General features: G+C 25.6%; 1 protein-coding gene across 2 annotated transcripts; it reads left to right on the top strand.

The window, feature by feature from the left end:
* Positions 1–123: 123 nt before the first annotated feature.
* Positions 124–10,133, top strand: LOC132929046 (E3 ubiquitin-protein ligase RBBP6-like). Of its 2 annotated transcripts, none has more exons than XM_060994087.1 (11): positions 124–242; positions 2,415–3,979; positions 4,442–4,567; positions 4,626–4,719; positions 5,087–5,271; positions 5,391–5,501; positions 5,564–5,944; positions 6,024–6,123; positions 6,472–6,590; positions 7,235–8,005; positions 9,308–10,133. In XM_060994087.1, exons 2-11 carry the CDS (start codon positions 2,438–2,440, stop codon positions 9,887–9,889), a joined length of 4,011 nt encoding a protein of 1,336 aa, XP_060850070.1. In that variant the 5' UTR covers positions 124–242; positions 2,415–2,437; the 3' UTR covers positions 9,890–10,133. The 2 variants fall into 2 exon arrangements, with proteins under 2 accessions (XP_060850070.1, XP_060850069.1); XM_060994086.1 differs by lacking the exon at positions 124–242 and adding an exon at positions 314–786.
* Positions 10,134–12,976: the final 2,843 nt, after the last annotated feature.

Raw genomic sequence — 12,976 nt, 5'->3', positions numbered from 1 at the left:
TTCAGAATTGTTATACTTTAACACTTATTACTTATTATTACCACTTATTCTATTCTGTGATAGTACTACTACTCTAGTAACTAATCTATCGATAAGTTTTGTGTATACTAAATGGTAATTATTATAGTATTTCATTTAAATTTGTATTATGAAGAATAATCGAAAGATCGCAGAATAATTACAGAACCAAGTATCGATACGTTCACGCATCTGTTATAAACCACATTATACCACGATTTGAGGTAGGTAGTCGATTTGTATATTATTTTAAATTTTGGTACCGTCAATAATAACCTTAAATTTACGTCTACCTTTAGGTTCTGAATGTTCTGATATCCTTAGTTTATACCATTTTATATTATTTCTAGTATTATAAAAATGACAAATTGTCAATACGCTACGCTTATTAATTATTATTTATTATTAATGTTATTATAGTTCATAGTGTTTACTGTTTATACGCGTATGTTGTATTGCACGTATACTTTTGCGTCTGCTGTGCCGTATTTACTGGCATTAGTACTTAGTTGTTTAGCTAACTACAATTTTGTCCATTATTTTCCGATTTTTATTTACAATTCGTATATTTTATAAAGTACTTACGTAGTATTTTATGTATTCTGTAACTAATTATTTCGTTGGTAGTAAAACTTGAATCTTAACATTTACACTGAATCTTATTGTAGTGCTGTAAATTTGTCTTCAGTTTATCTATATTGTTATCTTTATACTCGTTTATAATTATATTAAAATATATATTGTGAGTTATGGGTGCATAAGTTACAGGTAAGATTTTAATGTTACTAAATTATAACGAGTGAATATTAATAATAATTACTGAAATAAATTCCAATTACTATAAATTAATTTGACAGTAGGTAATAAGTTAACTATATATTATGTAAATATATAAGAATAATATATAAATACTTCATAATGGTAATTTTTTTATTGAACAGTATTACAACACAATAATATGACTTTTGTGTCTGACACAAGCATAGGGAAATTAATGCCTAAGGATACAGTTTCACTCTAGGTGCTGTAAATACTATGTTTAGATACTGACCACAGTCTAGACCTGTAGCTAAAGCTATTCTTAATATTATTGTCTATAGCTAGATACTGTATCCAATCATTGCATATAATTTGTACCTAAAAACTGATCGCATACTGGTTTTATTTATCTATGACTGGTATAATAAGGATTATTTTGTTTTTATACCTGAGAACTATGCACATTATACATTTTTTTATCATCTTGTGTTTAACCTATGTTTTATCTACTTTAAACAAACAATTTTTAACAAAACTTGTTTGTTATCGCCCTTCCTTAGGTGATTGTCTGTTGTATTATGATATTTTGTATACAGTGTTAAAAAACTTAAATAATGGTAAATAATTATAATTATAATACATTATTTGCAATTAATAATAACATAGTTATCAACTATTATTTTATAGTAACATGTAAAAATATAAGACAGATGTCTAAAGAATTTTAAATATTATATATTTTATTTGTTCAAACAATAATTTTTATTGTAAAAGTATAATATTATAAAATATTAAATACTGCAAAAAACAACTCATTAAAATTAATTTTTAACAATATTTTTTGTAAGATATGTATGAACTTCAAATTACAATTACATACAATATTGTGACAAGCCAAAAACATAACTTAGCAAAATACAATTTCAAATATATTAAGTATTTACCATTTTTCTTTAAATATATAATTTACTAGATTAACATATATGTAAAATATAGAAATGCAGAGGTATTGATGATTATGAATATTGACGTTTTTTTTATAAAAAACTGCTGGCGCAAAGTTACTTGAACTGGGTGGTACATTTTATATGGACTGGTGGCTAGGTTATAACCAACAAGTATCAATAAAATTCAAACTTAATTTTGTTTTTAGTATATAGTTTCACAGTGTATTAGTTTTAAATCCCCATTTATGTACATTGTTCAAACTACTCCAAACACTGTCTACAGATAAATAAAATCATTGTGTCAAAGAAGCTTTACACTGTGTTTTGATATATTAATATATTATTTACTCTACTAAAAAGTATTGTTACTTTAAAAAAAGAATATAATTATTATATTCTCCTTTGTACTACATTCTTGAGATTTTTTTAGTTTCAAAAAACAAAATTATAGTTATTTACATAGTTTATGAGTATACTACTATAGTACTATACACAATAGCAAAATTACCTATTTTTCATTGATATCTATCAATTAACATAAGAAATAGTGCAATCTTTTCAATTATTTAATATTAATTTAAATATTGAAGTAACCAGATTTAAATCATTAAAGTTTTAAAAAATTAATCACATCAGGTTAAGGAACAAAACTTATTTTTACATATTTACTAATCCTAAAACATATTTTAGGGCGATTTATATAATTTTCAAAAATGGAAAGGGGTGGAAGAGGTATGAGAAGAACTAGAGGTGGACGTCCATTTATAAGAGGTTTTTATCGAGGTAGAACTCCAAATAGAAAAGGAACTCGACGTCCAATGGGAAATAGATCAAGACCATCTAGTTCTAGAGACAAGTATGAATCTTCATACAATGATAATGATCGAAGTGATTCACGTGAAAGATCATGGGATTCTCAATCAGGCACTGACAAAGATACCTCAAAAGAAAAACATGATGGAGATGATGCTTCACCAATCAGCAGAAGTAAATGGGATAAAGATGAAGATCCTGGTGAAAAGAATGACGAACGGTATTCAGATAAAAAAGGTTATTATAATGATACAAAGTACTATAGACGTGCAACTGGACACCCTCATAGAGGTTATAGACGACCATACCAAAACAATTATTGGGATAGAAGTGATCGTGGTAGACACCACTCACCACAAAGTCATTACCGTGTAAGACCGTATAATTCTCCTTCTAGACATAGACGTTATTCACGTTCTCCTGATAGACGTCGTTCGCCAAGTAGATATCGTTCTAAATCACGATCTCGATCTCATTCAAATTCTCCTAGTAGATCTAGGCGCTATGCTTCTCCAAAACATAGATCGCCCAAGAGAAGATCTCCATCACGACGGCCTAGGTCACCTAACACACGAGATCAGTCCATAGAAAAAACTCAGATAATAAAGAGTAATTCTGATGATGAAAATAATTCTGATGATTTTGTTGAAAAGTTAAAAGCCTCAAAAGGTTCCAAGACACCAGGCAGAGTGGAATATACAGAAAAAAGTGATGATGACTATTGGATTGAAACTGATAAAAATGATATTAAAGATACAAAAGATACAAAAAAGTCTTGTAGGCCAGAATATTCATCTAAGGGATCTAAAACTCCTGGTCGATTAGATATTTCTAATAATGATAAAGATGAGCACTGGGTAAAATCTCAAACTTCCAAGACTTCAACAAAAAATCTATATTCTAATAGTTGGGAAGATTCTCCTATTCGAGAGAAATCAATTCCTAAGGTACCAAAAACACCTGGTAGAAAAGATTATTCATCTAAAGATGATGACTACTGGATAAATTCTCCACCTGAAACTAAAAAAGATCGTTCTTCAAATGATTTGTACTCGAACAAGTCAATAAATAAAGATTCTTCAACCATGTATGTACAAGAATTAAGTTCATCTGATTCTGAGCCAGAAAAAAAAGTTACAAAAAGAGCTAGGTCTATATCATTAACTAACTCTGACAAAAGTGATACCCCGTCGTTAAATATAGAACAATCTAATAAATTAGGAAATCGGTATTCTCAAGCTCCACCTTCATCCTCCAGAGGACCAAATACTGTTTTAAAGGAACCACCGCCTCCTTCAATACCTACTACACCCAACAATTTGCCAGTGTATAATTCACAATGGCCAGGAATACAAAATTCTGCTACTACATATTCAACAACGAATTATCCTCAATCGCAACCAGCACAATTCACAGCTTACCAACAACGACAACCAGTTCCTGTAAGTACCATAAATAATACAATTTTATTAAATATATGCAATTTTGATGAAAGTCAAAATATTATGTATTTATATCACACTTGATGAATAATTATCCTAATAATTTACTCCAGAATTTTGGATAATATATTTAGGTGGTACCTATTTTATACTATAAGAAACCAATCAGAAAATCTATGTTTGAAAATCGTAAGAGTCATAGCAATAGTTTGAAAAAAAAAAAATTCCCAAAAATTGTTGATTAAATATTTTTATTAACAATAATAATATTCAGATTTGGAGTTCAATTAATATGTTAAACAGTATTTATTATTAATCTCAAAGTTATCAGATAGTAGAAGAGACATTCTAAAATTGTTATTGACTACAAACTTAAGTATCCAGAACTTTTTTAAAGTTTATTATCTTTAAATTTTTCTGATTATTCTACTATCTAATATATTTAAATTTCTCAAAATCTAGGTTCAAAATGCTCAATGGTACCAACCAGGTTACCAGCAATATGGAACACCGTTCCAACAATTTCAACAATATGATCAAAAAACTGCTTCTTATAATCCAGTACATACTAATCTGGAATCAGTTGAAGTAAGTGATCGCCAAACATCTTTTTAATAAACTATGAATAATGTGATTATATTTATAGGGTTATCAATCTACCAATCAAGGATTATATAATATAGATCTGAAACATGTAGATATAACTAAACCCCCTCCAAGTATTACACCAATTACACCAGGTATATTTATGTTTTTAATAAAACTAATAGTCATCTATTATTTTATTATAACTCTTTATCCACTATATTATTAAGTCAAACATTTTTTTATTATGTCATTTATAAATAATTTCTTTCTGTATTTTTTTAGTTTTAATATTTTTATTAAGTTATTGTTTTATATTATGTATTTTTTTATTTTTATTTATAATACTATTAAAAGTTATAGGTATTTTTATTGATGAATAACAAGTACTATTATGTATTATACAAAATATAGTACAATTATTTATTTTATTAAACAGTAATAAATAATAGTACAAAAAAGAATAAAATTAATTTTTAGGATCTATATAATAATATTCTTTACTGATTATTTTGGCTATAGTACCAGATACGCAAACTAAAAATTCTCAGGATAGCATTTTTGAAATGCAGCGTGAAACATATACAACTAAACTTTTTAGTTTAAAAAAAGAACTTGAAACGCTACAAATACAGTATGACACATTTAAATTGGATAATACAGATGGTCGTCATAATAGTGAATTAAAAAAGAATAGAAAAGCACAGGTATTATTTAATTATTAACTTAAATAGTATATTTTAGAGTGTATAATATTATATTAAACATTATTTTTAAAGCACTGACTGCTAAACAACAAAATAATATATAATTTAATTTATTTTAGGATGATGTAAATGGAAAAATTAAAGGTGTAAATAATATTCTTGAAGTATTAAATACAATGATTCCAAGAGACTCATTTAAAGAAACTAAAAAAGTTGAACCAAAAAAATTAGTAATTACTATAAATACAGTATATTGCTTAATTTGATATTTAATTGACCTATTTTAATTTAGACAACAGAATCTGAATATGTGAAAATCCCTACAGAAACTTTGCAACAAGATGAAGTTTCAAAGATTCACAAAAATCACCGTCGCAGTTCTTCTTCGTCTTCCATGGAAATAAAAAAGAAACGTAATAAGTCCATTAAATCAAAAAAATCTTCTAAAGTACATGTTTCAGAAGAAGAAGATACTGATTCTAAAAAATCATATAAATCTAAAGAATTAATTGATACTAGTAAAAAAAAAAAACGTACTGAGAAATTACCTCAATTCAATCATGTTTATTGTGATTCGTGTATTCACTGGTGTCAGCCATGTAATATTTTTCCAAAAACTGCAAAAGAATATTTAACACATTTACACAGTGAATCCCATAATAAAACTTTAGAAGTTTGTACATCTTTTTAAATAAGATAAATAATATTTTTCAAGTAAAATATTAAAATGTATGAATATCTCTTGTTAATAGGAATTAAATGTTGTTGAATTACCTTGGCATGATACACAAACCGGACCTACTCAACCTGAGAAAAATCCTGAATTACCTACAAAACGAGTACCTATCAAAGGTAGGTATTTTATGACTGTTCTAAGTTAATAATTACATAGTAATATGAATAAAATAATGTACCCATAGTTTTTAAACTAAAAAACATATAAGGTCACTTTGAATATTATTACATTTAACATTTTAAAGTGAAAAACTTTTATTTTTATTTAATTTATTTATTAATACCAAAAATAATAATTTATTCATATGAATTTGATGATGTTAATTAAGTATTTGTCATACTTAATTCCAATGATATGGAACAAATTTAAGTATTAAGTTGTATTATAAAAATTTATTATGAATATTCATGTTTAAAAAAAATTAGAATTATTAATATGAAAAGTCTATTTTAAATACTTTGTAGGTTTGGAATTTTTTATTGGAACTAAAGCTTGGTATTGCAAACTTTGTGACACTTGGATTGGAGATCTTCATTGTGCTTCAGCACATTTTAAATCTAAACAACATAATGATTTATATGCGGTATCTATTTTGATAATAATTAATAATATATTAAGTATTTATGTTTATCTGTTTATAAATTATAATCTTAGGCAGAATTATAACCTTAGCCACTTGAATTAATCAATCTCGTATAAATATATTTATATTGTGTAAAACTAATTAACTCAATACTATAATTTTTTTAAATTTCTAAATAGATTATTCACTCATTTGGTTGGGGGGGGGGGAGCAAACTAATAAATATTCTGCTCTAAGAAATAAGTTAAAAGTTAACAATTCCTTTTTTGATAATTATAACAAAACCTTTATTAGCAGTCAGTTTTATTTTTGGATCAATTTTTATTCTCGTGGTGAACAGTATTAAATCCGCCTGTAGTATTTATTTGACCATTAGAAATTATCCAGTCTAATGAAATTGTCTAGTTTTGCCTATGCTTATATATTATAATATTAGAATTAAATTCATTATATCATTTCTTTTTATATAAAAACTTAAATCTTATAAATATTAAGTATTGAGCTTATTATTTTAATTTAATATATAATAGTAAAAATATGGGCTATTTTTTTATAGTTTAGGTTTTGATTAGAGCATTCATTAAAAATAATACAATTTATTAAATCTTTGAACTAAAAAAATTATTATATTATTTTATTGTTAGGAACTTATTGCAAAGGAACCAAATTGGGAAATTGATTGGCTTACAAAAAGAACTCGTGCATTTGAAAAGTCCTTATCACAAGCCAGCACAATTAAGCATGATGCAGTTAAAGAAGATAAATCTAAAGAAAACATTCCTGAACCCAAAGTTGAAAAGTCTTTTTTTGAGAAAGAGCCTAGAAAAGACAGGGATAAAGAAAAACTACGTGAAAGAGATAGAGATAGAGATAGGGAAAGAGATCGAGATAAATATAAAAAAGAACTAAGTCGAAAACCTACAGATTTAAAAAGTCAGTTAAGTCCTGACAAAGAAATTAATGATACAAATAATGTATCTTTATCAGATTGGATGAAACCAGTTGATTTACCTGTAGAAAAAAGTATGATTACTTTAAAAGAATCTGTTCAGAAATCTAAAGACAGATTACATAAAACTAAAACTGATGAAATTGATGATTCCCATAGATCTGGCTCATCTACTGCGCATCCAGTAAAAAAGCAAAGACTTGAAGAACCAAAGCCACCAATTGTGTATGAAAAAAAAGATGAAAGTTTTAATTTATCTCATCGTACTAGCAGAATAAAATTACCCTTTATTGGGAAAATGCCATTTGCAAAACCAACTACTAAAAAAACAAGTTCATCTACTAAAAATATACCCAATTTTACTGTTGAGAGTACTAATGATGAACCTAAAGAACATTTGATGGAATCTGTTGCAATACAAAAAATGTTAATAGAAAAAATGATTACTGCAGCAAATGAAAAAAAGGTAAAGTAACAAAATATTTGATTTAAAAAAAAATCATATTAAGAATGTTTTTAAGTAACTTTCTCCATTAGATATTATTTTATTTTAGATAAAAATTAAGTATTTTTTTCACTTATTGATTATTTAAATATTATTATAATTTATTTGAAAAAGACAATAGTAATAATATTTAAAGCTAGAATTTACAAATGGAAAACTATTAAATTGTTGTCCTTCCATTTTCTAAATTAGTATATTTCAAGAATTATTTGATTGTTTATTTAACACATATTTGTAAAAGTTAAAAAAAAATGTTTTTGATTTAACTGTCACTAAAAAAATTTTGTGTTGAATTAATTTTTGTACACTAACTATAATTATTTACATAATCTTGAATGATTTAATCAGAACTACATGACTTGAATTAAACCATATAACAAATATTCAAATAATAATATCAAAAATGTATACATTGTAACTGATGGTTAATTGTTTGTGAAGTAATTGTGTTTTTACTATTCTTAATGTGTCACTTATCAGTCATTTTTGGCAAATTTTTTAATTTATTACATCTGTTCAGAGTTTAGTTTAAATTTTAAATTAAAGATTATAACTAATTTATATATAGTGTTTAAAAATAATATATAATTAAAAATGTCATAGTTATTAGTGCTAATACAGTATGCGGTTAAACAGTTAAAAATTTTAACATGATAGTACAAATATAAGTATGAGTTAGCTAGAATTTTTTGAAGCGATAATCTTTTTTTTGAAACTTTTCAATAATATTAGATTAAAATCAGTTGCAATCTACGACTCATTACAATAATTATTTACAGAATACATGTTTTGACACCAAACCCCATTCTTGTGATTGCTGGAATAATGTATAGATATTGACAGTTTAAGGCTAAGTAATGATCACAAATATAAATTAGTATTCTGTAAGCAGTGTAAGTTACCCTTATCTGAATATTTTAAAAATCCTATTGCAAATTTGCAGTGAATAATAGGAATCAAATATTTTTATCCTATTGTTGAAACAATGCTTAGCCATTATTTTAATATTTCAACTTGAGTGATTTAGACTTTCATATTTTAGTATTGGCAAGTAAACAAGTAGACATTGAATAGATTGCCTAGATAAAGTACAATACTGCATACTATTATAGCACCTCTTAATTAAAACTTATATTTTATGTTATTTTTGGCAGTATACAGTCTTCTGTATCATAAGTAAAACAAGTGGAACATTTTTTATTAAAATATATAATGTTACAATTTTTAGATTGTATTTTAAAGTATAAAAAAAAATGATTTCAGATTGAAAAACATATATTACCTGTTGACATGGATATTGATGATGATAATGAAAATAATGATACAATTGTAAGCTCAGAAACTGATTCAATTGAAACACAATTTAACCGTTCACAACAACCAGGAAATCAAATACATCAGATGTATAGTCAACCACATACTACAAATACATTACCTCAAGATTTAAGTACTGCATTGAATATGATTTTTCCTTGCGATGAAACTTCTTCAGTAGTACCTTCTATTAATACACCGATTAATCCTCAAGTTCATAATCCCTTGATTCATCAACATTATAACATGTCATATGGTGTAACAAATAATTTAAATGTTTCGCCTGAAAGAAAGAAAAAGAAAAATGCTCCATCTCAACGAAAACGTAGGCACATGAAAAAAATTATGAGTAAAGAAGAAGAACCTACTAAAGATGAGTATGATGAAGATGATGATGATAAATTAGAAGCCCCAATTATTCAGGGACCTAAAGAAGAAAATATTAAGAAATCAAATGGCAATGAATCTGATGGAGATGAACTTGCTATGCTCGGTATTGATGCAGAAGACATGGCTGCACAATATTACTGAAAAGTATCAATTTTATTATGTGACAGTTTAATGTTCCTTTATGTATATACATGTATTATATATCAATTTTAATTTTAAAATTACCTTTCAAATAAGTTTTACTGATATTTTGCTTGAACAAATTTTAGAATGATTATAAAAGTTTATTATCAAATATTATATCAATAACAATGTACAAATAATTAATTATTTCTACTGTGGTCCTGTGGAAGTAGTAAAATTAAATTAGATTCTATTGTTCCAATTTTTAATACACATCATTAATTGGTATATTAATTTTCATTTTAGATTCAATGCAGCATGAAGAAGCTATATACTATAATTTTACCATGACATAGTTTATTGGTTGTGAAAAAAATTTGTAGTTATGAACAGGTTTTCGTTAGGTAGCAATTTTCCCTGATGTAGATTTTTAAAAAATTGCAAAAATCAGTAAAATCCTAAAAACTCTTTAAAATGCAAGTTTGAGACTTTTAGAATAAAAGAATTCTAATGAAAAAAAATGTTGTAAAAATATACTATTATTATCTACATAACATATTCAAACAATTAGAAAAAATTATGATGGTTCAGTCAAAAATACATTGAGGGTATATTGGATATTGGCGATAACAGTTCTAAGTCATATTTGTACATGTATTTATAATTTATCTTTTATTTTCAAAATTTTAAACTGAAGTTTGACTGATAAACTACATCTAATTTTTTTTTTTTCAAGTTTTTACTTATGCATATTAAAATATTGTTGAAAATATGGATGTCTCACTCGAAATGAAATATTTATTTTAAGAATATTTAATAAGATGTATCGATTTGCTTATTAATACTAGTTGTGTACTGTTCATAACATAACTATTACAGATATTTCAATATTGAATACTACAACACTTTGGTAAATAAATCAAAAATAGCACCAAACAATAAAAACTCATTGATTCCAGCAACTTTAATTGCTAGGAATTACCAACAGTTGTGATAATGGTACTCGACATTAAAGCTCCATAGAGTACTGTAATACTTTCCCTTCACACAAAAATGCTAAAAAATCACTATTTGAGTCAACCAATAAATGATAATGTTGATTGTTAATTCAACATAAACGAATGTGACATCTGTGATTAAGATGATCAAAGGAGTAAACTCAGGGTTTTGATCTTATTTATATCCCTAACTAAACCACTACAATTTGAATTATATTGTTTAATAGATACTAGTGGTCAGCAACTTGTGGCTCTTTATGAATACCTATGCTTTATTAACATTAAGATTTTTTTACTTTAGGATAAATATAGTTATATATATATAACTTAATACTTTTCTTTATAATATATATATTTTACCATAAACTTATAAATCAGTATTGTGGACGTTTATTTCTGGTTAAAATAAGGTAATGTTTAATCAATAATAACCCTGCAATGTTGTCAAATGTGGCTTATCCAATATCAAGTGTAATTCATTAATACAGTGCTGTGTAAACGTAATGTAAATATAATATGACTCATCACTTGGGACATCATGTATATGTAATTTTAAAAAAAATGACTTTCCTATGACCCCTTAATCTATACTATGAAATCCAAATTAATATGCACGCAAATATTGTCCTTAATATATTATTTCGCCTAATACACTACTACATTTAATTGGCGGCTTGGAATTTCGAGGACTTCCCTGAGTCAATATTTATGTTAGTCACATTAATTTTTGTGGAAAATCTAATTTTATATTTAAAACTACAAATTACAATATTATGTACCTACATGCTACATACTTACTAAAAATAATACAGTTACATATACGAATAGGGACTGTTTAAAAAAAATATAATGGTTGTAAGTAGAGTTCAGGAGTTATAGGAGATAAAAAAAAAACATCAATGCCGTTAAAATATAGTGGAAAATTAGTTGACATTTCATTAACATAAAAAATACTGTTGAATATCAATCACCATGAACTACAACTTACTGTATACCACGGTCTAAAATATATCTTAATCCGTGTTAAATGCTAATAAAGTAATGAATAAACAATAAATAGATTTACGATAAAATAGTATTTTAGCATATTGGTGCAGTTGTTAAATTAATATTTAACTACTACGATGACAAATACCAATGTTAAATAATATTAAGTTTTATATTCATTATTATTTGAAATACTTAGTTTAATTAATCAATTTTTTAGAAAAATATTTAATATGCAAATGTGATAATCAATGAAATATGCACTTTTTTCTTAAAATTTACAAATTAATTATTGACGATTTTTAACCTAAACCCTATTATAACAGTTATAATATTACTATGGGGTTTCTAACGTTATTTGCTATAAATCGAAAGTATATTATGAACCAATATACAACTACAACTTTCAAGACTTGATAGTTTTTAAAATTAATTTCAAGGGAATACTTCGTTAAGACATGAAATAATATTAATATGAGTAGTTTATAATCGGAATTTTTAAATTTTGCTACTTAAGAGGATGACAGCGTAGTATTTGTTATCTCTCTCTAACCCACGCTCGACATAGCAAATTTTACGTTCACAAAAATTATTTTACGATCACCATATTAATTTCTCAAATTACGAGTGAAATGACCTATTATAAAATTTAAAGTAAAGAACATTATCTAGGGAATCTCATAGACGTTTTATTATATTTTTATTTTAAAGCGAGTTAGTTTTTTAAGATGTATAAACAATTTACAACTTTTAAATACTCATATCTCGCTGGCATCCTCTAAACTAAATAAACAGTTATAATTTTGATGAAAATTAAAACTTCCGAAAAAATATTGTTTATATTGATGACACAAATATTTATGAAAATTCATGTGAAGACAATAATTTGTAATAACTGTGTTGCTTGTTACTTAATGTTTTGATGAAGTATATTAATCTTTATTAAAATGATGCATATTAACAATAAGCATTTGCTTTTAAGTACCTTAGTACGCTTCTTTAAACTTAAACTATTAATTCAACTGATTGACCTTTTTAAATTGTGCTCAATGTATATTTTAAAGAATTTTTGCTGGGTGACAAAAAAAAAATTCTAAAAATATATTTTAATTATAGTATT

Source organism: Rhopalosiphum padi, chromosome 4 (genome assembly GCF_020882245.1).
Source record: "Rhopalosiphum padi isolate XX-2018 chromosome 4, ASM2088224v1, whole genome shotgun sequence".
Taxonomy (NCBI): Eukaryota; Metazoa; Arthropoda; class Insecta; order Hemiptera; family Aphididae; genus Rhopalosiphum; species Rhopalosiphum padi.
Note: the sequence above shows the minus strand (reverse complement) of the source record. Positions and strands in the feature narration are given on the sequence as shown.

Excerpts from the sequence above, each read along its gene's own strand:
- LOC132929046 (XM_060994087.1), top strand. The coding sequence starts at position 2,438 with ATGGAAAGGGGTGGAAGAGGTATGAGAAGAACTAGAGGTGGACGTCCA. Across the intron at positions 5,502-5,563 it reads AAGTTGAACCAAAAAAATTA|ACAACAGAATCTGAATATGT; the intron begins GTAATTACTATA and ends ATTTTAATTTAG. Across the intron at positions 6,591-7,234 it reads AACATAATGATTTATATGCG|GAACTTATTGCAAAGGAACC; the intron begins GTATCTATTTTG and ends TTTTATTGTTAG.